The sequence below is a fragment of the Camelus dromedarius genome, chromosome 9, assembly GCF_036321535.1.
Source record: "Camelus dromedarius isolate mCamDro1 chromosome 9, mCamDro1.pat, whole genome shotgun sequence".
NCBI lineage: Eukaryota > Metazoa > Chordata > Mammalia > Artiodactyla > Camelidae > Camelus > Camelus dromedarius.
The window spans coordinates 72,721,622-72,749,574 of record NC_087444.1 but is presented as its reverse complement, the minus strand read 5'-3'; the positions used below and the strand labels follow the sequence as shown (position 1 = coordinate 72,749,574).

Sequence of the window (27,953 nt, the reverse complement as noted above, 5' to 3'; positions counted from 1 at the left end):
AGTGTAAAATGTAAAAAATCTCAGTAATAATTTTTCACAGTGATTACAAGTTGAAATAAAAATATTTTGGATCTATTGAATTAAGCCAAATATATTATTGACTGTATTATCATTCTTATATATATCATATATCTTTATATATAGCAATATAACATATTAATAACATTAATATTATGATAATATATTCATACATATATTAATATAGTATTAATATGTGTTATATATTTGTATGTTGTGTTATATATTTCTACATAGAAATATATAACATGATATTATATGTTCTGTATTTCTCATTTATATATATTTCTATATTATGTAATTATAAATATAACTATTATATAATTATATAACATATTGCTATTCACATAATACATAATCACATGATATATAATAAATTTTTAGAAATTGAAATATAGCTGATTTACAATGTTCTGTTAGTTTCAGGTGTACAGCAAAGTGATTCAGTTATGCATATTTATATTCTTTTTCATATTCTTTTCCATTATAGTTCATTAGAAGATATAAAGTAAACCATTATAATATAATTAATACATCATTCATTTCATCATTGTTAGTATAACATATAATTGTATCACATTATTAAATATATGACTATTATTTCATCCGTTTCATATGAATTTTTTAAGGTAGCTACTAGAAAATTTTAAACTACTTAAGTGGCTCACATCGTATTTCTGTTGGACAGTGCTGGCCCGTACAGTATTTCTAGCCATCTACACACACACACACACACACACACACACAAAACACTAAGCAGGAATATGTCCAACTCCATTATAAACAACACATTTCACCATTTATTATTTTTTATTTTCAGTTTTCAAGTGGTGCACACTAGTTTTTTTAAAAGTCCAAAGATTACACACTGTATAAGTCCATTGATATAACATTTTTGAAAAGACCAAAGTACAGAGATGGAGAGCAGCCTCGTTTGTGGTCCCCAGGGGTTCTAGATAAAACTGGGGAGGGTGGAGGGAAGTGGGTGTGGCTAGAAAAGGGTGTCACGAGGGATCCTGGCAGTGATGAAAATGTCCTGCGCTTCGGCCGTATTCATGTCAACATCTCAGCTGTGATATCGTAACATCATTTTGCAAGATGTTGCAAGTACAGGAAACAGGTCAAAGGTACACAGGATCCCTCTGTATTATTACTTACAACTGCATAAGACTCTTGAATGACACAGCATTGTAAAATGACTATAACGCAATAAAAACAAAGTTTTTAAAAAAGACTCTAAATGAAGTCAAAAGAAAACGTTTCACTTTTTTTAAGTGCAAACAAAGCAGCAACTGAGAAAGTAAAACAGCAAATTCCCCTGTGACACCTCCACCCTGGAGGTTCCCAACCAGCGTTTCCCAACCCCAGGTGATTTCCTCACTGCCTGCTTTTTGCCATAACCACATCGCATCTTTTTACTTAATACTTAAAAAAAAAAAAACCCGGTTAGGTAATGTATTAACTTGTTGTTTTCCTTTAAATCAACTCACTTTCAAAAACTGAGATAGGTCCAGGTATTTTCGCTTTACCCTAAATGAGAATATCTTTTGAGATGCCAGTTAAAATTTTTTTCCCAACTCTCTATAAAATAAATACAGAACGATGTTTTTTTTAAGGTTAGAATGTTTCTGTTTGTCTGCCTTCCGTGTAGCTGACGTATTCTCGTCACCGTCTCCGCACACAAACGTTTTGCTTGATGGGAGGGCTCCAGGTAGATTGGTTTCTGTTTGTTTTCCAAAGTCCTTGGATGGAAAGAAAGGCTGAGTGTCCTTAGAAGGAAGTGTTTATCTTGGAAATGAGGAATGATGGGAAGAGTTTGCCTGGAAGAGGAGGGACGAGTTGGGGAAAGATGGAAGGACGAAGGAGAATTCACTCAGACAACACCACCTTGCCAAGGGCTGAGTTCAGATAAGCAGAAAGCGAATGGATAGGAAGTCTGGTGGAGCGCCAGGAATATAGTGGCCTGGGGGGCCTCCCCTCACACCGCCTGGCTCTTCAGGGCTGGGGTGTCCACTGTGGAGAGGGTGATGGACTTGCTATCCCTGTGCACGGACTCTTCGGTCAATACATTCCGGAGTCTGGAGGGGAGAGTCTTGAGAAACCGGGCGTGGAAGCCTTGGGCGGCGAACACGTAGATGATGGGGTTAATGCAACAGTTGATGTAAGCTAGAGAGACGCACAGGGCATCCAAACTGGACACGAGCTTGTAGTTGTCCAAGTGCCGTTGGAACAAGGCCAGCATCAACCCTGTCACCTGGTAGGGCAGCCAGAAGACAAAGAAGCTGGTCACCACGGCCACCACCACCTTGAGCGTCTTGGTGGAGCGGGTGGCACTGCGGCTCCAAGCCCGGACCAGGAGGAAACTATAACAGATTGAGAGTGTGACCAGCGGCCACAGGAAGCCCACGACCAACCGGAAGATGGCCACAACCCTCTCTACATGCAAACCATCCTTGCCGTAGTCGACAATACACATTATCTTGAATGGAAAGGGCTCTATGTGCATCCCACGAAATAAGAAGGAGGGGATGGTCAGAAGCAGAGCCAAGACCCAGGCCACACAACAGGCCACCCAGGCCAGGCGGGACCCGCGGTAGTTCTGGCACCAGACAGGATTAAACACCAGTAGGAAGCGGTCGGCACTGATGGTGGCCAGAAGCAAGATGCTGGAGTACATGTTGAGCAGGATGAGTGAGGGCAGGATTCGGCAAGCGGTTTCCCCGAAGGGCCAGTGGTTGTGCTGGATGATGGATGTAAACAAGATGGGCAGTGCCAGGCAGGAGAGGAGGTCGGCCACAGCCAGGTTGAGAAACCAGATGGCATTGACGGTTCGCTTGGCCTCGGACCCAGTCACCCAGACCACCAGGGCATTGCCTGGAACTCCCACCAGGAAGACAACCGCAAAGATGACCAGGGCGATCACATTCGGAGTGTGCAGCCTGAGGGTTTTGGAAGAGTCATCCACCAGCACGTTGGGGTCTAGGTCCGAGATGTTATAATCGTAATAGAAGGTGCTGTTCTCCGCGGAGTCCTGGGTGGAATCGGAGATGCAAGGAGAGTATGAGTCTGTAGACAGGCACCAAGGGGCCCATCAGAGCTACGTAGTTTTGAACCTATCACTCCATTTCTTTAAGCGTCAGGTTTCCCCTGGGGAAATGAGGATGCTGAGGGCCGAGAGCCCTCTGGGGTGTCATACCATTTATTAAAATATTGAAAATCCTCCCAAGGTAATTAGTCTCCCTGCCACCCTGCCACCTCGCCACCCTGCCACCTCCTCTTGAAGTCCCCAGACTTCCCCAGGATCCAGCAACCAAAGGATTAAAGTCTGCTGCAACATTAAAATCACCATCCGTTCTGATTGGCCAGTACCCATGACACACTGCTTGTTAAATTTTTTTTAATGTATTTTTTCTTTTTTCTATTTTTTTAATGGAAATACAGGTACTGGGGATTGAACCCATGTGCACCCCAAAAAAAATGACACGGTGGAAAAAAATTTGAAATTTAGATAAAGATAATCTGTTGCGGTTGTTTGTTTGATTTCTGACTCCATAGTATTGCACAAGGAGAACTTCCCAGTCAGCCCACAGTCTGTAGTCCCAGCTGGGCTGGCCTTTGCAGGTTGACAATAACATGCAAATATATCAGGCAGCGTGGGCTTTCTGTATAGTCGTGTTGCTGGGCTTCAAAGGAAGATTGTTTTGGAAAGAGAGTTGGTAGAGCTTTATTTATTTTTTCTACTTGGTTCAAACTATGGGAGGATGTTTTGCTAAGTGGAGACAGGGGCACTCATGTCCTTCAGCACTAGGTTCGAGGATGGCTCAGCCCAGCACTAAAGTCCAGACCCCAACTGTCCTAGCTGAAGCCTACATGGCCCTCTGCAAGTTCCATTACTGCTTCGTCCCTCTGTTTCTTTCCTGGTTAACTCCTAGCAGTCCATCAGTCTTAACCATCATCATTCCAAAACCTCAGTCTCAGAGCAGAGAAAATATATTTGGGGGCAGCACAAAGAATAAGAAATAAGAATTAGAAACACATTTGTACCTTGCCAGAGGCAGGGCAGGAGGGATAAAAGGAATAGAAAAGAATATGATTTCAAGAACAAATGGTATCTTAGCACACAGATTATGGTCTCTAATTACCATCTGCCATTCAAAGGAACCAGGGCTCCTCGGAGCAAGGTTGATTGCTATTCTCAGACAGAAAATATATAAGATGAGCCCAGAGCCTCTTACACTATAAAGTAAAAAAAGAAATTGAAAGAATGATGGGGACATATCAAAAGGACACAAAAGGAAGCCTGAAAAATCTCCCACTAGTCAAAGATGGGACAATTTGAGTATTTAATAATAATAATAACTGTGATGGAATGAAATATTAAAATATAAAGATCAACGAGTTCATAATAATAACAAAAGCAAGTAAATCCATTGGCCACCTTTTTATTCTGCAAAGGAAATGAATTAAGCACTTATCCTGCTATTTCTATATAGGGAATAGAGGTGAGCTCTGCACGTGGTGCCCATCCCTGAAGGTGACTTTGTCACCAATCAACAAAAGGAGACAGAGGAAAATAGAAGTCATTGCTATAGAAATATTCAGAGATTTTATTCATTTTTAAGGCACCAGAATTTGCAGACTGAGGCTTATACCCACTAACTACCCACCTCATGGATTAAATAAGATGAAAAATGTCCAAGCACAGCTAAGTCCCTGGTACACAGGAGGAGAACAAAAATGGCAGCCAATGCTACCATTATTGATCAATATTATGATTATTGAACAGTTCAGCTTTTTCTCTGAACTACTCTTTTTTATTCTAGTCTTTTTATGTTATACTGAAGATCAACCAAGTCAACCAGGCTGATGGTCAGGGGTACTTGCTGGTAAAGCTATGGCAGTGATTAAATTATTCAAAAGGAAAATGTCAATGTCAGCTGATGACAGGGTGTGGTAGATCCATGCAGTGAAATATTATTCAGCCATAAAAAGGGATGAAGTAGTGATATGAGCTACAACGTGGATGAAGCTTGAAAACATTATGCTGAGTGAAAGTCAGACACAAAAGTTTATGATTCCATTCATATAAAGTGTCCAGAATAGGTAGATCCACAGAGACAGGGGGTGGGCTAGTGGTTACCAGGGGCTGGAGGAGGGGAGTGGGGAGTGACGACTTAATGGGGACAGGGGTTCTTTTGAGGGTGATGAAAATGTCCTGGAAATAGACAAAGATGGTGATGGCACAGCATAGTGAAAGCACTCAATGCCACCAAATCGTACACTTGACAATGTTGGGTTACATGTCATGTGAACTTCACTCAATTAAAATGAAAATGCCAGTGTCGTGAAGACAAGGAAAAGCCAAAGGACTGTTCCAGATGAAGGGGCACTAAAGAGCCAGGACAACCAAATGGGATGTGACATCCTGGAGCAGGAGAAACAAATGCACTCTAAAGGGCATTATTCGGACAATTGAGCAAGTCTGAACACAGTCTGTAGACTAGATAAAAGTATTGCATCCAATGTTGGATTCCTGGCACTGACCATTGTGCCGCGCTCATGTAGATGAATGTCCTTGTTCTTGAGAAGTAGACACTGAGCTATTCAGGGGCAAAGGACACCGTGACTGCATACTCTCAACTGGTTCAGAAAACAAAGATGGTAGATGATAGATTATAGATACATAGATAGATAGATAGATAGATAGATAGATAGATAGATAGATAGATAGATAATAGGAAACTTGGAGAATGGGTAAACAGTATATGGGATAAACAACAATTTTATACTGTATAGCACAGGGAACTATATTCAATATCTTGTTAAAAAGAACATGAAAACGAATATATGTATGTTCCTATATGACTGAAGCATTATGCTGTACACCAGATATTGACACAACATTGTAAACTGACTATACTTCAATAAAAATATATTAAAAGATAAAAAAAAAGGCAAGAAACTTTATTTTTGAAAAAGAGTATATGAGAGTTCTTTGTATTATTCTTGTAATTTTTCTACGAGTGTGAAAATATTTCCATTTGGTTTAAATTGTTGAACTATTTCCATTGAGAAGAGCCCCTGCCCTGAGCCAGTCACCCGTACCATCTCCACTCCCAGCACCTGCGCTTCCCATTTGCAACCTTGGGACCCCACTTCCAGTCCCCATGCTCCGATTACTAAAGAGTTAGTGCCAGGCATGGCAAGAAGCCTCAGATTCTGCTGGGCTGGGGGGTAGCACTCTGCATCTTAACAGGTTGTCAAATATTTTAAGTGTGACCTTGAATGTGATACATGAAGCTAACTTTTGTCCCTGCTGGTTTCACAAGCTCTCAGCCAGGCTTGGCTGCAGAATGACCCAGACCCTCAAAAGGGAAGCCTTTCCCCCACCCTCTCTCACCCTCATCATTCTCTCCTGCACCCCATCCATCAGCTAACAAATATCCTTCCCTGAAATGAGCTCACTCGACCATTTCCTCTCATTGACTTCATGAGTGCAGAAAAAAATGCTGATTCTAACCCTCTTGCGGCTTCTAGGACCCTCCCAATGCAAATGGCTCGTAGATTTTTGCTCTTGCAGCATCCCTGCAAAGAAGGGAAACAGCCCAAGTGTCTAGCAAGAGGGGACTGGATAAGTTAATGATGGCACATCCAAGCAATGGAATATCATGCAATCATCAAAAGAAGGAGGAAGTTTATGTAAGGATATGGAAAGAGCTCCAAGATCTAGGGTGAAAGAGAAAAAGTAATAACTAAACTGTGTGTGAAGCATGCTACCTGCGAAAGAGGAATCTCTCTACCCTCCCTCTCTGTTTCTCTCTCTCTCCCTCCCTCCCTTTCCTCTGTTTCTCTATCACATTATCATTCTGTCTGTCTCCCTCCGTGTGTGTGTGTTTGTTCGTGCATGCACAGACTAGCTCCAGAGGCAGACAGAGGAAATTTGTAACAGTGGTTGTCCCTGGGGAGAAGTAGGGAGTTAGACAGCACGCATTGGAAGGGAGCTTTTACTACACATATACTTTTGTTCTTGTATGTAGAGCCACACCAGCGAGTGCACACCACTCATTCTCCACAAAATGGATATTGTACAGAATATACACAAGAATTCGTGGTTCTACCATTCTAGGAGTCTAGGAAAAATTCTAGGACTCTTTCTTCATCGCACAAAGATGAACTGGCTAGGGGACTGGCTCCTGACATAGCTGGTATCTGCCCTGGGACAGGTTATGGTACCAGGAGAAATTAATCACCAGGATGGGGACTGAGAGTGTTCAACAGAGAATCAGCCTGGTGTGGGATCAGGAGGAGGCTCTTGGAAAAATAAAACGGCAGCACTGTCCAACAGAACTTCCTGTGCTGACGGAAGTGTTCTAGACGTGCACTATCCAAGATGGTATGTTGAGTGCGTGGAAGGTGGCAAGCGTGTCTAGGAACTGAACTTAATTTTCTGTCATTTTAATTCAGTTTCAGCAGCTACCTGTGGCTGGTGGTGCCCATCTCGGGCAGGTCTGGAGCTCTTAAGAGATTCCTAAATGCTGGGCGCTGTTCTCGGATGCTTCCCAGGTGTTAGTTTGTTAATTCCCTAACGGCAGCATTTATGCCCCAACAACCCAAAGGGTGAGGTACTCTTATTGTTCCTAAGTTCGTAGGCTCATTTTAAGAGCACTCGTCTGTGAAGAAAGGGCTCCAGTACAGAAGCTGGGAAGAAGAGGGGGTTGGAATGGTCCTAGTGAGGTGGACATGAATGGATCAGAGGAGACCAGGGTGAAGGAAGATGCAGTACTTAAGAGAATAGCAATCAGAATCGCTCAGCTCTGTTCTAAGTCCTTTTCATGTATCATCTCACTTAACCTATGGGACAACTCTATGAGAGTTGTTGCTATTACAACACCCATTTTACAGGTGAGAAAACTGAGGCTACAGACTGCTTAAGAGAACTTTCCAGTCCAGTGTGGCTGGCAGGTAGGCAAGACAAGGTTGGAGGATTGACAGATGCTATGTTAAAAATTAGGTATTTTATCCTAGGGTAATGGGGAGCCATGGATGGTCTTTGAGCTTCAGAGGGACTGGATTAGACTTTCCATTGAGAAAGATCCCTCTGGCCGCTGTAAGGAGGTGAGACTAGAGGCAGGAGGACCAGAGAGGAGGCTGGGGCAAGGACCCAGGCCAGCGAAGATGCGGGCTGGGACAGGCTTGATGACCAAGAAGAGGAAGAAAAGTAGGAAGACTTAAGAGCACGAGAAGAGAGAGGCATGACATGGCCACAGTCATGCAGCTGGTGGGTGGTAAACTCTGCCCCAGCCCCTTCCCTCCTTCTCTGGGCTTCAGTTTCGCCATCCTCACAGGAGGGAAAGTCCTGCCGACTATCCCCTCCATTACAGTGGAAATAACAGACTCACTGAGGAGTGCTGGCAGAGCTAGTAAATACTCAGAAGACGCCATCTGCCTTTTTTTCCGGAACATCCCCTGCCCCATTCCAACATGGACACAACGTCTTTAAACAATCCACCCACAGAACCACATGGACCCATCCTAGGTTGAGTCATCTGAGAAACAGGATTCAAGGCTGAGGGGAGCATCTTAACTCAGATTTACCTTCTTGAATTTGCACAACCTTTGTTGAGTCAAAAATCCCTAAGCACAAAGAAACAGAAACATTTGCATGTTAAAAACCACACAAAAAAGATAAGTGTTCAGACCCTTTGAGGATGTGATGAGCTGCCTGTCAGGTTGGCACAAATTTAAAAGTTCCAAATGACTATGCAGATGGGGGTATAGACCAGCAGACACTCTCAACATTCTGTCGATGAGGAACATACGTTGGTACAACTGGGGCGATATCTGTTAAAATAAAAATTGCCCATGCCTTGGATTCAACACTTGCAGTTCTGGAAATCCAGTTATAGGTCCAAAGATTAACTTTGGTTTTAAAGACAAAGCATTGGGAAAAAGTCTAAACCTCCATGGGTAGCAAATGCAACCTCCCATTGGGATATCATACAGCTGATAAAAAGAAAGAGGTCATTCCCTTGAAATACACGGAGATGGTAACAATACCTTCCTCATACATTGTTTAAGAGGCAGGTAGTAGGGGAAGGGTACAGCTCAAGTGGTAGAGCACATGCTTAGCATGTGCAAGGTCCTGGGTTCAGTCCCCAGTACCTCTCTAAAAACAAATAAATAAATAAATAAACCTAATTACCTCCCTCCTCCCCCCCCCCCAGAAAAAACCTTAAAAAAAATAAAAGATGAAATTAGCAAATGGAAAGTGCATAGCCCAGCACCTGGTATACAGTAAGCACTCAATAAATGCTGGTCAATAACATTATGTTATTCATGGGAAAAAAAAAGCAAGATGTAGGACAGTGTGTAAAAACAGACCCTTATTTGTAGGGGCAGGAGAGAAAGGACAGACCCATCACATGCATTGAGCACCAACTGTATGCCAGGCACTGCTGTAACAGCTTCCCATGTATTATCTCACTTATTTCTCTCCATGATCTTATGATGCAGGATCTCGGTCTGTAGAGTTATTATCCCTATCTTGGAGATAAGGAGAAGGAGGCTCAGAAAGGTGAGTCTCTTCAGCTATTACACAGGAGAAGCAGGATTTGAAGCCCGTTTCAGTGTGACTCCCCACGTGTCCAGCTACTCCTTATTTCATCCCTATGCTGTCCTGCAGCACCTGTAGACTGTTTCCAGAAGAATCCACCACAAACTGGTGCCCACTGTGGCCCCTGGGGGCATTGACAAGGAGTCTGAGGCTCTGGGGAGGGGAAGGAGAGTGACTTGTCACTCCACATCCTTCGAGGTTAGGGATTATTTTACAGAAAGAAAAAGAAGTCGAAGGTCATTGTGGGCCCTATAATCAATTCGTTGACAATTTTACTCCTCTGAGATGAGGACAAGGGGAGAAGAGGGGAGACCCAGGACAGGGAGAGGGAGGAAGGAAAGGGAGAGGCAGAAAGAAGGGGGGAATTGGAAGAGTGGACAGCCCCCACAAGGGAGAACACGCGGGCAGAGGGCGTCTGCCCCACGGCCCCACTAGACTCACCATCTTCAGGTCTCTCCCGGGTTCCCCGGTTCTCTGCTGATCAAAGGTCCCTCCTGCCTAAGGGCTGTGGTTTTTAACGCTTCAAGGGAGGGTGCTGATAGCCAAAGAGGAAATGACCCATCTTTCCCCTCTGGGGTTCCTATTGGTCTCGGGCTCTTAGTGGCCTGGGACTCCTTCGGCCGGGCGCACACCCAGAGAGCTCTGAACACTGCCTCCTAGCCAGAGGGGAAGGCCAGGGCTCCAAAAACTGAGGAAGTCCCAGGTCCAGGAAGGAGAAAGCCAGAAGAAAGAGACCCCCGCCCCCTCGCTGCGTGGCCCCTCTTGCGGCTTGAGTTTCCCCATTTGAGACAATCTCTTTCCTTCCAGGGACGTCGGAGGTGCTGTGGAAAAGCTCAGGGGCCCGAATAGCTTAAAACTCCCTGGGTCCTGGGAAACAGGGACTGTGAGCCCCAGCTTCCCAGCCTGGTTGCTTGGAGCCCAGAGAGGCAAAGCAGGTCTGTGAAGGAGGCCCAGCCGTTGAGGACCATTCAGTCTTCCTCCCTAGGGTTTTGAAGTTCACACCCCCAACCCCCAACCCCAGAGCCACCACCAGCCTTTGCAGCCCCATTCTGAGTTCTCCCAGAAACATGCTGGACTCGGGGGCTGGGAAGGAGCCTACTTACTGGTTTCCTATGGCTGCTATAACAAATGGCCATAAACTGGGTGGCTTCAAACAACAAAAACGTATCCTCTCACCGTTCTAGAGGCCAGAAGTCAGTAATGAAGGGGCGCTCCACCGTGGGCTCCAGAGGAGAATGTGTTCCTGCCTGCCTCCTCCAGCTTCTGGTGACTCCCAGCATTCTTTGGCTTGGGGCCGCAGCCCTCCAATCTCTGCCTTTACAGACACATCTCCTTCCCTCCTCCTGTGTCTTAAATCTCCCTCTGCCTCCCTCTTAGTATAAGGACCTTTGTCATTACAATTAAGGACCGCTTGGATAATCCAGGATCTCCCATTTCAAGATCCTTAATTTATCTGAAAAATCCCTTTTGCTATAGAAGGTCAAGCCACGGGTTCCAGAAATTAGGATACGGACACCACTGGGAACCATTTTGCAGTCTACCACATGAGCGTGATTATTACAATGGGTGTAGAAACAGGTTCATTTTTCCCATACTTTTCTGTAACTCTACAACAGATCACCGATATCGTTCCTCCACAAATCATATTTTTCTACAGCAAGCTTCAATTTATGAAGATCTGGCTTTCTTTTCACTGCAAAGATGATCCATGCACCTTGTAAACATTTGAACAATCTAGAAATGCCCCCACCCCCACTCCCCAAAAAAGCACTGAAAAATCCCCTAACTTACATTCTTCTGCAACTCCCATTAGCAGTTTGGAGTGTATTCACCCAGATGTGGTGTTTGTGTTCAGGGGTGCTCAGTGGACAGCAAATTTTAGTTCCACTGAATGAAGCCATACGTGTGGCCAGCATGATTCAGCAAGGATTCTGAGGGTGTATTGGTCGGGATTTGGTGCTGGTAGGAATGCGGAGTTGTTATACTCACTTTGACCTCAAGGAAGCACTTGAACTTGGGGAGGCTCAGGAGGCCAGGGCACACTCTCTTCATTTTTTAGGATTTTAGACCTAAGTTGTGTATTGCCTTAAAATCATGGATTTTTTTTTTAAGTATAGTCAGTTACAATGTGTCAATTTCTGGTGAATGGCACAATGTCCCAGTCATGCATATACATACATATATTCATTTTCATGTTCTTTTTCACTGAAGATTATTACAGGATATTGAATATAGTTCCCTGTGCTATACAGAAGAAATCTGGTTTTTATCTATTTTTTTATATAGTGGTTACCAAAAATCATGGATTCTTAACATTTTCTAGGTCCTGGTTCCTTGGAGAAGTTATGGACTGCTTCTCAAAATAACTTCTGCAACTTTTTATTTTGCTGTAATTTCAAATTTAAAGGGAAGTGGCCAGAATAGTCATAGCAGTAAGGAAATGTAATACAACACCTTATGAAATCCGTTGTCCTCATTCAGATTTCACTGAGGGGTCCAATGATGTGCTTGTATCACTATTTTTTTCAGAATAATATTTTTGGAAATACATTTAAACACTTGGCATTGTCTTAACAGCATCATAAGTCGATTGTTAGTTGGAAACCGTTTATTTGATCATTTTCCTATAGTGACACTTCAGGTGGTTTCCCATATTTTTGTCCATACCATAGCGAGCACCCTTGCAAGGACATCCTGGTGCCTGTGTCCAAGGATGGAGTGCAGATAACTCCTTAGAAATGGAATTGCAGAGCAAAGTGGGTGTACCCACTCTCAGTATTTGCCACCTTTCATGCTGATGTCTCTTCTTCCTGTTCTTCAAGACCTAGAACTGGGCTGTCCAGTCCAGCAGCCACCAGCCACCTGTGGCTACTGAATAATTGAAATGTGGTGAGTCCATATTGAGATATATCATGACTATAACACACACACCGGATTTCCAAGACTTACTGCAGAAAAAAAAAGACTGGATTGTAAAAGAGCTCAACAATTTTTATATTGTATTACTGTTAAAACAGTAACCTTTTGGATGGATTGGGTTAAGCAAAAAATATTATTAATGACAGGTGACCCTCAAACAAACCAGGGTTTAGGAGCACTGACCCTCATGCAGTCAAAAATCGTACATGCTTGGCATGCACGAGGTCCTGGGTTCAATCCCCAGTGCCTCCATTAAGGGGGAAACATATTTTTAAAAAAGAAAAAGAAAATTTAACATTACCTATGAGACTTGCATCTGTGATTCACATCATATTTCTGCAGGATGGCACTGGTCTCCAGCCACCACTAGCCCAGACAGAACCTTTGTGAATTATAAAGAGGTGCCCTTTCTGGGCAGTTAGAGCCCCATGCCAGGGCACACACACATACACACACACACACACACACACACACACACACATACACACACACACACACGGTTTGACCAAGAGAGCCATCTCTGCTTGTTTCCCATTCATTTCTCTCTCACATACCAGTATAACTCACAGCTTCCACTGTGGGGCTCTAAGGTGACAGTTCCAGCACTCACCACATCCCAACAGGAAGGGAAAAGGAAGTCAGGGTACTGATGTCCAATCCTTTTAAGGGTGAGACTCAGAAGTAACATATCAGGTGTTCCACTCACAGCCCATTGGCTGGAACATGGTCACCTGACCACACTTAGCTGCAAGGAAGGCTGAGAAACCTAATCTTGAGCTGGGTATCCCTGTGTCCTGTTAAAACTCTACTTCAAAAAAAGAACCCTCCTACATTGTTGGTGGGAGTGTAAATTGGTGGAACCACTATGGAGGGCAGTGTGGAGGTTCCTTAAAAAATTAAAAATAGACTTACCATATGATCCAGCAATCCCACACCTGGGCATGTATCTGGAGAAAACTCTAACTTAAAAAGACACATGCACCCCAGTGTTCATAGCAGCACTATTTACAATAGCCAAGACATGGAAGGAACCTTAGTGTCCATCAACAGATGACTGGATAAAGAAAATGTGGTGTATAAGCACACACACACACACAATAGAATATTTCTCAGCCATAAAAAAGAATGAATAATGTCATTTGCAGCAACAGAGATGGACCTAGAGATTATCATATTAAGTGAAGTAAGACAGAGAAAGACAAATATCATATGATATCACTTATATGTGGAAGCTAAAAAAAAAAATGATACAAATCGTATTTACAAACCAGAAATAGATTCATCAACATAGAAAACAAACTATGGTTACCAAAGAGAAAAGGGCAGGGGAGGGATAAATTGGGAGTTTGGGATTAACAGATACATATTATTATATATAAAATAGATAAACAACAAGGACCTACTGTATAGCACAGGGAACTATATTCAATTCCTTGTAATAACATATAATAGAAAAGAATCTGAAAAAATATATATGTATGTATATATATAACTGAATCGTTTTGCTATACACCTGAAACTAACACTGTAAATCAACTACACTTCAATAATAAACAAAAATAAAATAATCTCCAATGGACAAATGGGGAAATAGAGGCTAGAGGAGAATTAGAAGTCCCGAACAGCATCAGGAAGGGCTGCTTTAATTTAAGCAAGACAATCTTATTTATTATTGCTTAAATAAGAAGTGTAACAGAGTGAAATGTGTGAGAGAATAAGGATGTGCCAATGATCGTCCTCTGGTTTGCTAAAGAGAATTCACGTCTATCTACACGTTCCAGAAAACAGGGATGTCCGTTCAAATAATAGCACGAGAGCCATACAGCATTAAGACAGACCACCATGAAATGCAGGAGCAGCTCACAAAGCCACTCTCACTCTGACACCACCTTCAAGTTTGAGGGTCCCCAAGACCACCCTCAGGTTTGATAATTTGCTAGAAAGACTCCCAGAACTCTCTGAAAGCTGTGCCCACAGTTACGGTTTATTAGATCTAAATGATAGAGAATTGGTCAAGGTAAGAGCTGCCTGGGGCAGAGTCCAGGTGAGTTCTGTACTCACAGTTTCCCATTGTCCTATCCCCGAGAAGTCATGGGAGGCTTTCTAAGTGACAACGTGTGACAACAGAGGTAGAGCATTGCCAGCAGGAAGTTCACTTCAGGCTTTGGCATCCAGTCTCTGCTGGGGCCTTGGCCATGTAGTCCTGGTTGATCACCAGTGTGGCTGGTCTCAGTCTCCAGCCCCTCTGGAGGTCTAGCTGATACCATGTGACCCAAAGTCTTCACCCTAAGTCACATTGCTAGACTATCTGGAGTGGCCCAAGGCTCCAAGCAAACTAAGAAATTTTATCAGGCAGGACATTCCAAGGGCTTAGCAATTACCTCCCAGGAGCCAGAGCGAAGGCCAGAGTTCTCTCTGGGCAAGGTTAAATTTTTTACTATACAACAGCCAACTATAATGATAGAGACTTTTTAGGGGTTAAAAGTTACTTACATGGGACATACCAAAATCTGAAGTTTGGATGTTTGATAAGATTCCTTTGTTAGAAATAATATTTATAGGGGCATTTTTATGATACAGGGTCATGTTTGCATTTCTGAAATTTTGGAGGAAGAAGAAAAAGCTTTTTTCTTATCTTGCTGAGATTTGGTTTTGGCAGTAGTTAGAAAAGTCCTACAGTTTCAAAGGAGAGCATTGGGATTCCTTCCATCAGCACTAAGAGAAAAAAAAATTGGTAAGCCTGACAACTCACCAAGTGGAAGAAGATACATATATCTTCAGCAAAAGATTTGTACCTAGACTCCATAAAGAATTTTTACAAATTATAAGAAAAAGACAACTCAATAGAAAAATGGGTCAAAGGCTTGATCAGGTGCTTCATAAACAAGGATATCCAAGTAGCCAATAAACACATGGAAAGATGGTGATGACTTTCTGGGTCCACAGGGAAACACAAATTAAATTCCATGTGTTTCTACTACAAACTCAACAGAAAGGCTATGATGAAAAAGAAAGAAAATGTCAAGTGCTGATGACGAAGTGAAGCAACCTGAATTCTCACACACACCTGGAGAGAGTGGAAAATGGGGCAACCACTTTAGGAAACTGTTGGATGTTTCCATTTACTGAAACTAAATACACCCCTGACCTGTGGCCAGCAATCCCACTCCTGGCCATTTACCTGACAGAGAACCCAACATACAGCCAGCAAAATAATGTCTTAGAGTATTCATAGCAACTCTATTCATAATAACCAACAACTGGACGCCAACCTAAAGTCCTTCAACAGGAAAATGGATAAATAAATTGTACATTCATACAATGGAATACTATATAGCAGGAAAGAAGGGTGCAAAAACTATTACATGGAACAAACAACATGGCTGAATCTCAAAGCCGTTCCATTGAGCAAAACAAGCCAGAAATTAAAGTGTTCATACTGTATATTTCTGTTTATATGAAGTTCAAGAGAAGGCAAGGCTGGACTTGGGTGACATAAGCCAGGATAGAGGTTATTTTTCAGGTGTAGAAACTATAAGGGGCACTGGGGCAGAGGTGGATCTGGGGACTAGAAACTTGTTTCTTCTTGATCTGGATGTTGGTCACAGAGGGACATTCGACTGTAAAAATTCATTAAGCTACACCTTTATGGTTTGTGAGCCTTTCAGTCTACGTCCTGTAACTTCAATAAAAGGTATTTTTTTAAGTGGGCCTGTGAGGCTTAACATTTACACAATGGAAAGGAAAGGATTATGACCAAGTGGTATGTGGACTTGTGTTGCTTTGTGACCACAGTCCCTATGTCCATGCAGGGCCGATCCCATCTGGAGAGAGACAGGGCTGAGCAGGTGGCTGCAGCCACCACACCCCAAAGAGGAGCAGCTGTGGCCAGCCACCAGCCTGCCAGCAGCCGCAGGAAGCCTAGAGTCAGGAGATGTTAGCAATCTATGCTGAGGCCCTCAGCTGTGGGCACAGTGGCCTCTGAGGCAGGATGTCGCGGCCCCATCAGCAGCAGTGTCTGGTCCCACACAGTGGTCCAGTCCTGGCCAAGTTGGCTCGGCGGGACTTCCGGCACCGCGGAGCCTGAGAACCAGGGGGTGGCGATAAGCTCCAGGGGCAGGCTGGGAGGGAGAATTTGGATGATGCATCATGGATAAGGTGTCTGGAGGGCTGGCAGAAGACATCGCCACCAGCAATAAGAAGAAGAATCAACACTCACCAAGCGATTGCCTAGTGCCGGGTGCTGTTCCAAGCACTTGACGGCAACCAAAGCAGGTTAAGATGAGACGTGCTCACCTTGACAGAATTTAGAATGGGAGCTGGTATTATTACTATTCTGAAAATTCTAGAACTTTCTAATTCTAAAGTTATTATTATTCTGAAAACTCTAGAAGTCTCTAACTCTCAAGCTGTAAGTGTCGGAAGAGGATGAGCATCTCCGATTCTAAAGCATCAGCTCAAAGATCCTCTCATTTTTTTTTAACTTTTATTAATTTATTTTTAACTTACATACAATGAAATCCAGTCATTTCGGGGAACAGGTCTCTGACCTTTAACAAAGGCATCGAGTCGTGTAACCATCACCACAAACAATATGCAGAACGGCTCCATCACTGCTCCCTACAAAATTCCCTCGGGGCTACCTCTTTGTAGTCAGCCCCTCCGCCACCTGTAACTGCTTGGCAGCTACAGATCTGGTCTCCATCACCACAGTTTTGCCTTTTCCAGAATGCCCTATAAATGGAATCAAACAGTACCCAGCCTTCTGAACCTGATTTCTTTCACTTAGCGTTGACGTTTAAAATTCATGCGTGTCACTGTAGGTAGCACAAGTTCCTCTTAGTAGCTGAGGGGTTTTTCGTTGTCTGGGTGTATCACAGTTTATCCATTCGCCAGCGGAAGGACATTTGAGCTGTTTCCAGTTTGGAGCAATTACTAAGAAAAAGCTGCTATAAACCTTCTCTCCAGGGTGTCCTGTGATCCGAAGTTTTTATCACTCCAGGGTAAACACCTAGGAGTGGGACAGCTGGGTCATATGGTAAGTGTATATTTAATTTTATAAGAAATTGACTGTGGAGTGTGGGGAGGGTATAGCTCAGTGGTAGAGTGTGTGCTTAGCATGCATGAAGTCCTGGGTTCAATCCCCAGTACCTCCAGTAAATAAGTAAATAAACCTAGTTACCTGCCCCCCCCAAAAAAAATTAAAAAAAAAAAAGAAATTGACTGTATGAGTTACCTGTAGCTGCTGTAACAAGCGACCATAAACTAGGTGGCTTCAAACAACAGGAATGTATTCTCTCACAGGTCTGGAGTCCAGAAGTCTGAAATCAAGGTGTCTGCAGGGCCATAGTCCTTCCAAAGGCTCTTGGAGAAGATACATTCTTGCCTCTTCCAGCTTCTGGTGGCTTCGAGCATTTGTGGCTGCATCCCTCCAATCTCTGCCTCCGTCTTCACGTGGCCTCCTCCGTGTTCTGTGCCTTCTCTTCTATCTCTTATAAGGACAATTGTCATTGGGTTTAGGGCCCACCTGGATAATTCAGGATGATCTCATCTTGAGATCCTCAACTTAATTACATCTGCATAGGCCTTTTTTCCAAATAAGGTCACACGCACAGGTCCCGGGTGGATGTATCATTTGGGAGGATACCATTCAACTTGTTAACAGTGACAGTTTTCCAAAATGCCTGCACCATTTTGCATTCCTGCCAGCAGATTCTCTTACTTTAAAGATCCTTAAAAAAAAAAAAAAAAAAATCTTTAACTGAGCTGGATTGGGGGGCGAAACCAGGGGAAATGGGTCAGGTGAGGCTATGTGGTACCTCCTTGGGTTATTTACCTTTAAGTCCGTCTTTAAATCCTCACTCCCCAAGTGCAATCCCAGCATCAGCATCTCCTGGTCTTGTAAGAAATGCAGAATCTCAGGCCCTGCCCCTGCCCCTGCCCTGCTGAATCACAACCTGCATTTTAGTAAGAGGCCAGGTGATTTCTGGGCACCTGAAGAGCTAAGAGGCACTGGACTAGAGAATCGCTGGGAGAAATTGATCAGGTTCCATGTCCTGCCCTCTAGTACGTGCTGCCCCCTGTGGAGATGTTTTCAGCCTTCTCCTTTTTAGGGTCGGTCTATATTATTGTGTTGAGTCCTGGGTACATAGATCTGCAATCAGTTGGAAATCTGAAATGAAGGCAGAGATGTAATCTTGGAAGTAAGTAATTAAGGGGGGAGGGTATAGCTCAAGTGGTAGAGGGCATGCTGAGCATGCATGAGGTTGTGGGTTCAATCCCCAGTGCCTCCGCTAAAAATAAATAAGCCTAATTACCTCCCCCAACCAAAAAAAAAGAGAGAGAGATTCTGACAAAAAAGAAGGAAGTAATTTATATTATTCTCTAATTTTTAACTGTTTAATATACTCCCCCCAGAAGAAGACAAATCCTGAAGGAAAAACAATACACACACACACACATATACATACACACATGGGGAGAACAGAATTCTCAGACACCCAGCCGATGTTCCGAGAATTGCTTGTTGGGGGTGTGGGAAATTTTGCCCTACTTTGAAAACTGAGTCTCAGAAGACCAGAAAAGAGCACCCAACTTTCCACAGCAAAACTAGATGCAGAGATAACAGAGGAACATCCTCCATGAGACACCAGACTACAGGTCTGCACGTGGAACAGCATAACCAGATTAGTATTAGGTTATTTAACTGGAGGACGAGATTCAAAAACTCCAGAAACTTGCCTCACATAGACACACTTTGAAAGAACTTAAGAAGAGGAATTAATTCAGGAGGAAATGACCAGTTGCTGGAAATAAGGTGAGGTTTTAAAAAATAGGTAATCATCAGAGAAAGAAATGCTTATCCTTATAAATTTGTATATAACATTCAAGATGATATCAAAACGGGAGATGCAAGATACAGTGGAGGGTGGGGAAGGGAAGGTGAGGTCATGCTTAGGTTCTTGTCTCGCTTGGGAGGAAGACGTAGATATTGATAGAACTCAAAAATTTAGTATTAGTATTGCTTCTCAGTAAGTCAGGGGGATCACTAAAGGGATTATACTAAAACTTTCAGAACAGCAGCAGGAAAATAATTGATACACTGGACACCAAAAGCAAAGGCAACAAAAGCAAAAATAAACAAGAGGGACTACATCCAACAAAAGCTTCTCCATAGCAAAGGGAACAACCAACAAAGTGAAAAAGCAACCAGTGGAATAGGAGATGATATTTGCAAATCATATATTTGATAAAGGGTTAATATACAAAACACATAAAGAACTCATACAATTCAATAACAAAAAAACAAACGACCCAGTTATAAAATAGGCAGAGATGAATAGACATTTTTCCAAAGGGGACAAATGGCCAACAGACACATGAAAAGATGCTCAACATCACTAGTTATTAGGGAAATGCAAATCAAAACCACAGCCACCACAAACTGTATCACCTCACATCTCCCACCTGTCACAATGGCTTTTCCTGTCACTCCCTCTTCTCCATTTCCTTGCAGCATCTTCTTTTTCTATCATTTGGACAACACCACTTCGTTTTTTCAGTCTGACTCTCTTCATAAGTCATTGCACAACATCTTCTTTCCCTTGTTTCTGAATTTTTGTCCCTCCCTCTTCTCAGTTCCTTTCTCCCTTCAGTTACCCCAGATGTCAGCATTTCTTTTCTCCATCTCTCTTCTCTTGGGCTCTCTCGACCACTCAGCCTCACCTTCATCTTCTCTCTCTCCGCCAACATCTTTCCAACTCTGTATCACTGTCTCTCAGTGGAGTTGCCTCCCACCTGGTTTCTCTCCCCGTTTCTCTCTCTCCTTCACCTGGCCTTTTGGGGGCTCTCCATATCCTCTGTCCCTCACTTTCTTGGTGTCTCTGAGACTCTTCCAGGTAACTCAGTATCTCCCAGCCTTTTCCCCTCAGACTGTCCATCTGTCCTTCCTCCTTCCATCTCAGTGTGTTTGGGCCCCTCTCTGTCTCTTCTTCCCTTGATTTCTTTCTCCTTCCCCCTTTGTCTCCCACTTCCCTCCTAGTCTTCAGTTCTGTCCACTTCTTTCCTCCTCTGAGCCCTCACCATGTCGCCTCTCTGTCTCAGCCCTTGGACTGCTCCATCTTTCATCTCCCTCCTTCTTAACCTCCCAAGGGTTCTATCTCTCTCAGGACTGCTGTCCCTGCACTTCTCTCCCTGTTTCAGTGTCTCCATCTCTCAGTGTCAGCTGATTCCATCTCCCTCCCAACCTCATACTCCTCCCTCCCTCAGTGTCTCTGTGCTCCCTGCCTGACAGTCACCTTGGCCAAAATTACAGCTGCCTCTTCTCTCTGGACAAAAACCATGCTTTATTTTTATCACAATGAAGTGGGAATTTTAGAACATCGGAAAACAGAGAGTAGATAACAAAAAACACTCTCCCCTTGTTCCCTATCAAATTCAGTGCCAAGCACTTCCTAGGTGGTTACCTTCACTGCTCCTACCCTCTGCCAAAAAGTGGATTCTTCAATTATCCACAGTCCCGAGCCCCAGGCTCCCTGGGCAGTGAGGACAGACAACAAAGAGATTTCTCATGCTCTGCACATTGTTCTAAAAGAGAACTGGATGACGAAGGATAAAAATGTTCCAAGACCTTTACTTTCACACTAAGAGAAGAAATGAAGAACTCACAGTGTATAGCCAATCACTGCAGCTATTGTTATAGACTAAATGTCTGTGTCCCTTCTCCAAAACTCGTGTGTTGAAACCTCATCTCCAATGTGATGGAATTAGGAGGTGGGGCTTTGGGGTGATTAGGTCATGAGGGTGGAGCCCTCATGAATGGGATCAGCGCCCTTATGGAAGAGACCTCAGAGAGCTCTCACTCTTTCTGCTGTGTGAGGACACAGCAAGACAGCTGTCTGCAAACCAGAAAGTGAGCCCTCACTAGATACTGAATCTGTTGGCACCTTGATCTTGCACTTCCCAGCCTCCAGAACTATGAGAAATAAATATTTGTTGTTTAAGCCACCAGTCTATGGTATTTTGTTATAGAAGCCCAAATGGACCAAGACAACTATGTAACAAATATCCCCAAAGGTTAATGTTTTAAAACATAGCTACTGTTGTTGGTCATAAGTCTATGGGTCAGCTGGATGGTTCTTTTGGTCTTGGAGGGGCTTGTCCATGCTTCTGCAGTCAGCTGTGGGTAGGTGGCTTTGTTTCTGGGAGTTGGCTGGATATCAGCTGGGTGCCCTGGGTCTACTTGGTGAAGGCTCCCATCCTCCAGCAGCTTAGCTCAGGCTTATTCCCATGGCAGTGGAAAGTTTCCAAGGGAGCAGAAGACACAAGGACTCTCAAGACCTAGACTCAGAACTGACACAACATCCCTTCTGCCACATTCTATTGGTCAAGGCCAGCCCAAATTCAAGGGGTGGGGAGACAGACTCCACCTCTAGAAAGAAGGAACCACAGAGCCACAATGCAAAGGGCATAGGTGGGGGGATTTGTGGCCACTTGTTACTTGTGGCAGCAACAGGCAATGGTGGTTCTATATGTCCATAGAAGTACAAAGAGGAAGCAATCCCAATTTCTAGTCAAAAAGGGTGTCTTTCACGGGAGATCTCAGAATGTGTGACTCATGTTTCAGAGCAAGAAACAATCCATTTGCAATAGTCATTCGAGATGTTCTCGAACCTTCCAGCTCTCCTGGGCACATGATAAGGCTCCACATTCCTGCCTATTTGCGGTTTGGGAGGGCTATGTGACTTGCCTTGCAAAAGTGAAACGTGAGAAGAAGAAATATGTGCCACTTCAGTATGGCAATTTTAAGAACTAGGACACTCTTGACCATGTTTTGAATTTTCCCTTGGCCAGGGTGACTCAACAGGGGCTGCTCCATCAGCCTGTGTCCCAGAGTAAAACAGCGTAAACAGTGTGGGGAGAGTTCCCAGACCACCCACGCTGGACACAGTGCATGAATGAGAAACAAATCTTTGTTGTCTCAAGCCGCTAAGAACGGGAAGGGGGTTACTGCAGCATAACCTAGCTTATACTGACTGGTGTGCCACTCGAGGTATTTTAAACATAAAAGGATCTAATACAGGGAACTCCATGATTTAATAGTCAATGGCTGTGTTCACTTTGGCAGCACATATACTAAAATTGGAACAATACAGAGAAGATTAGCATGGCCCCTGCACAAGAATGACACGCAAATTCGTGAAGCCTTCCGTATTTTCTAATACAAACTTGTGGTTGCCAGGGGGAGGGGGTGGGAAGGGACAGACTGGGAGTTCGAGATTTGTAGATACTGACAGGTATATATAGAATAGATAAACAAGTTTATACTGTACAGCACAAGGAAATATGTACAAGATCTTGTAGTAGCTCATGGTGAAAAAAAGAATATGAAAATGAATATATGTATATTCACGTATGACTGAAAAACTGTGCTGTACACCAGAATTGACACAACATTGTAAACTGACTATAAGTCAATAAAATTTTTTTTAAAAAGTCACTTGGTGCAGCCACTATGGAAAATAGTTTGGCAATTACCTCAAAAAAGTTAACCATAGAATTACCATATGACCCAGTGATTCTAGTCCTCAATATATACCCAAAAGAATCGAAAACAGAAACACAAAGAGATACTTGTATGCCAGTGATCACTGCAGCACTATTCACACAGCCAAAAGGTAGAAACAATCCAAGTGTCCGTCAGCAGAATAGATAAACAAAATGAGGTATATACGTACAGTGGAATAGTATCCAGCCATGAAAAGGAATGAAGTTCAGATACTTGCTACAAGATAGATGAACCTGAAAACTATATGGTAAGTGAAGTGAGCCAGACACAAAAGGACAAATATTGTATGATTCTATTTATATTAAATATCTAAAATAGGCAGATTCAAGGACAGAAAGTAGATTAAAGTTTACCAGGGGCTGGGGGAATGGGAAATGGTCAGTTATTGCCTAATAGGTACAGAGTTTCTTCATGGGCGGATCCCATTCATGAGGGCTCCACCCTCATGACCTAAGCACTTCTTAAAGGACCCACCTCTTAGTACGATCATCTTGGAGATTAAGTTCCAACATATGGTTTGGAGCGGGGTGGGGAGGACACAAACATTCAGTCTATAGCAATCATCATCATTATAATTTCTAGTGCACCACTATAAAAGCACCTTCATTTTCATCATCAACATTATCATCATTTCTATCTCCATTAATAACTTCCCCTTCTCCTTCTCCTTCTCCTTCTCCTCCTCCTTTTTCTCCTTCTTCTCCTTTGGTTGATTTTGGCTGTCAAGTGGGAACACAGCCAGGATTTTAGACCAGAGTGCCTGCACGTGGGCTCTCCATCTGGTTTGGGATAAGCAGCAAAATGAGCAATGAAAAGGAAGAGTTTAGAGTCAGATGGCCTGGGTTTCCATCTTCTCACCCACCCACCCCACCCCCCATTGCTCTGCAAATTACTATGTAACCTCTCTGAGGCACAATATTAATATTAGTGCTGTTTATATTATCCCTACTGGATGCTTAAACTTTCGCATTCAGTTTCAGGCTTAAGGGGTAATTAGGTTTATTTACATTTATTTTACTATTATTCTTGTTTTGATGGAGGTACTGGGGATTGAACCCAGGACCTCCTGCATGCTAGGCATGAGCTCTACCACTAAGCTATACCCCTCCTGCCTCTCTGGGTTACTTTTCAGGAGTCTTCACTCCATCTACCTTATCTCCTTGGCCACTATATACTTCCTGCCCCTTTATAATGGGCTTGGTCACGTAACCCATTTGGCCAACAGGATGATGGCACACAGGACACAGAGGCTTGAAATGTACCTGTGTAGTTAAGCTCACACCTCTGCCATCACCATGAGAAGAACATTTCTGGGATAGAGCACTGGTCCCAAGCATTGGATGCACTGGCCAAGGCCAGCCAAGATGAGCCTGCCTACAAACCCCTGAGGGCAGCCCAATCAAGATCAGAGAGGCAGCCAGCCACGCCCAGCCCCAGTCACACCCCAGATATATGGGAGAGCCCAGCCAAGATCAACAGAGCCTTCCAGCCGGAATCAACTGACTCTCAGCCAACCCCAGATGCATGAGCTAAATAAATGTCCATATGTGTACATCATACACAGGTTTTGGTTGTTTTTTACCCAACTATAGTTAATTGATATATTACCAGCAGTGTATCCACAGACTCATCATTACACAGCTGCAGAGTGACTGCATGACCACCAAATTACTTCTATTTTATTTATGACCATGGACCACATAGCAAGATGGCACTGGCAAATTAGTGAGAAATTGTACCCAGAGACCAGATGTTAAATGCAGATGACATGGAAGGCTAGAGGCAGTTTTGTAAAGACAGAAGTTTCAGAGCAGTGTGGTTGCGTGTTAACAGGCTTGAAAAGCCCAAGCTCAGGACTTTCTAAGACTTGGCTGGACTTCACTCAGATTTTTCCAGAAGCCAGATGACTTGTGATACTGCAACAGACCAAATGCAGAAGCAGCTCTGAAAACCTAGTTGTCTTCTCCTCCAGACATTGCGTATTTTCAAAAATGTAAAATAATGCCACTCTTCTCATTGAATTTTTTTTATGTTGGTGTGCAATGAAATACAACTCAGTCTTAAAAAGGAAGGAAATTCAGGATGGGGGAGGTATAGTTCAGTGATAGAGTGCATGCACGAAGTCCTGGCTTCAATCCCCAGTACCTCCATTTGAAAAAAAGAATGCATTTAAAAAAAAAAAAAGGGAAATTACTACGCATGCCACAATGTGAATGAACTTTGAAAAGATTATGCTAAGTAAAATGAGGCAATCACAAAAGAACAAATGTATGATTCCACTTATATGAGTTACATAGAACGGGCAAATTTACAGAGACATAAAGTAGAATGGAGGTTACCTGGGGCTGGGGAGATGCGGAATTATTGCTTAATGGGTACAGAGTTTCAGTTTGAGAAGATAAAAAAATTCTGGAGGCGAATGGTAGTGATGGTTGCACAGAAGTGTGAATTTACTTAATGCCACTGAACGGTACACTTAAAAATGGTTAAAATGTTAAATTTTGTTATGTATATTTTTACACAATAATTGCAAAAATGCAATGGATTCATCAGTTATGCTTAAATGAATTATGTAATAATTTTAATTTAACGGTTAAATTTTGATAGATATAACATACATACCAAAAAAGGCTCTTTGGGTCCTCAAGAATTTTTAAGGGTGTAAAAGAATCCTGAGACCAAAAATTTTGAGAACCACTCTTCTAGTTAGAGCCGAAGCGAGCCTGAGTTAGCTGTCCCTGCCACTCCTCTGCCAGGAATTAAGTTTCTTTTGGCCCAAGTAGACAGGCGACCTCTAGTGGAAGTATAAGGTAACTCTTGTAGAGTTCGCTGATACTGGAAAAGGAAGGCGGAGATGGTCGCGTGAAATGAGGACTTTATTTCAGATAATTAACTTTAAACCCTGAGCCATGCCTCCTCTCTTGCTCACTCACACGAACACATACATTCACCCAGAGACCCACAGTCACATTCACACACACAAAATTACACACATAGCCAGATGCTCACAAACGCAGTCACACAGACACACAGACAAGATCAAACACCCACAACTTACACACAGTCTCTCACACAGACCTACATGTGTACACCCACAGAAATACCAACACACACACACAAAGAGACAGCTTCACACACGGACACACACTCATGTAGTCATACACACAGACACACTTTCACACGCACACACACAGCACTAAAAATAGCACATCTTTAACGACGGGGACTTAGTAAATGAACATCATTCTCTATTTTTAAAAAATTGGAATGGAAAATGAGTTTCTTCTCAGAACCATTAAATAAACGTTGAACAAATAATTAAGATGAATCTAGGGTCGGCAGGGTGCCCGGTTAGAGGTCCACAATCCCTTAGCTGAATTCCTTGGGGACAGATGCATTTCAGAGCTCAGAATTGTTCCAATTTTAGAAAGGCAATTCTGAGCGAATGCCATAGATTATGTAACACTCCCAGGAGCCTGCAGCAGACCCTCTCCACGAGACATGTTTATACATTTGCAGTAAAATGTGTGAAAATTCACACCAAGGGAGATAAGTAAAGAGTGTAAAGAACACATATTAGCTGATTTGCCACCATGTGAGACAGGGCCAAGGTTACCCGCCAAAGAAATATTTTGGAGTTGTCAGAGCTTTTTGGAATCCGGAACTGCGCATAAGGGGTAGGGGATTCTAGTGGCACTTTCACACATGCATCTACTTATATTCCTGCTCTGATTGTTGTAAATCTTCGACTTCAAGTTGGACACAGGGGAAGATGGCAGGAGCTTGGCGACTCTTCAGCGCCCCATCTTGGCAGTCACAGTCCTTGCAGCTTGGCTGAGAATTTGGGATGCCCGCAGGCTTTGGCCGGATCCCGTAATGGGTCCTCATTGGTCTAAACCTTCAGAGTAATCCCGCCTTCACTTGCCAGTGAGTAGTTCAGGAATCCAAGTCTTAGCCAGCCAGCACCTGACAAAACTCCCTGGCACAGGCACTGGTTCTGGGGTTGTCATGTAACCCAAGCTGATCCAATCAGATTGAAGGAAAGCCCGTTGTCCCACCAGTAGAAGCCACGCCTCCCCATCTTTGAAGGATGGGGAATGAGTGGCACCCAGGTGCCCGGATCTATGGGTACCAGGTGAAGCCGCTTGGAGATGAGGCCAGAAAGAACTAGAAACAGTTTAGATCCCTGTAATGGCCATGCAATGGCACTGCTCAGATCTCCCTTTAAGAGTTCCTGCTGCTGAGAGCACAGCTGTCTGACAGCCCCACCTCACTGGCCATGCCTCCCTTGGGCTGCTCCCAGTGACAGAACACAGCAGTTACTAGGGTCAGCCCATTGCAGCCCCACCCAGGACAACTCTGATGGGCAACCTTTGCTCAGAGATCCCGTTCTGTAGACACAAACCCCCACCCCACAGACTTACTGCTCTTCTGACCCAGACCCCCCTTCCCTCTCTCCTTCCACAGCTCTCAGACTGAGGCACGGTGGTGACACTTGCACAACTTCGTAAATGTACTTAATGCCCTCAGTTGTACACTTTAGAATGGTTACAATGGTAACTTTTATACCACATGTATTTTATAGATGCAGATTTTGACCACCCACCTCTCTCTTCCTCTCCATCACCACCATGTTCAAGCCACCATCGTCTCTCACCTGAATCATGGCCGTGGCCTCCTTACTGGGCTCCAAGCTTGCATCCTTGCCACCTACAGTTCATTCTCCATGTAGCAGTCAGAGGGTCCTGTTAACACCTAAGTTGGGCTCAAAAGCCTCCCACAGCTCCATCTCACTCCAAGTTAAAAACCAAAGTCCTCACTCTAGCCCATGAGGCT

The 27,953-nt window shown here is 43.5% G+C and overlaps 1 protein-coding gene, 1 long non-coding RNA gene and 1 other non-coding gene across 3 annotated transcripts; 1 reads left to right on the top strand and 2 right to left on the bottom strand.

Annotated features, from left to right (window-relative positions):
* Positions 1–809: 809 nt before the first annotated feature.
* On the bottom strand, positions 810–10,233 carry C5AR1 (complement C5a receptor 1). The gene is made up of 2 exons (XM_010991678.3): positions 10,073–10,233; positions 810–3,049 (listed from the first exon to the last, which is right to left on the bottom strand). The coding sequence occupies exons 1-2, from the start codon at positions 10,073–10,075 to the stop codon at positions 1,997–1,999; spliced, it is 1,056 nt and encodes a 351-aa protein (XP_010989980.1). The 5' UTR covers positions 10,076–10,233; the 3' UTR covers positions 810–1,996.
* A 7,519-nt stretch (positions 10,234–17,752) lies between these two features.
* Positions 17,753–20,165, bottom strand: LOC135322074 (uncharacterized). The gene is made up of 3 exons (XR_010382386.1): positions 20,018–20,165; positions 18,387–18,722; positions 17,753–18,282 (listed from the first exon to the last, which is right to left on the bottom strand). It is a non-coding gene; the product is annotated as an uncharacterized LOC135322074 (long non-coding RNA).
* A 2,495-nt stretch (positions 20,166–22,660) lies between these two features.
* LOC116155040 (U6 spliceosomal RNA) lies at positions 22,661–22,767 on the top strand. Its single transcript, XR_004139070.1, has one exon. It is a non-coding gene; the product is annotated as a U6 spliceosomal RNA (small nuclear RNA).
* Positions 22,768–27,953: the final 5,186 nt, after the last annotated feature.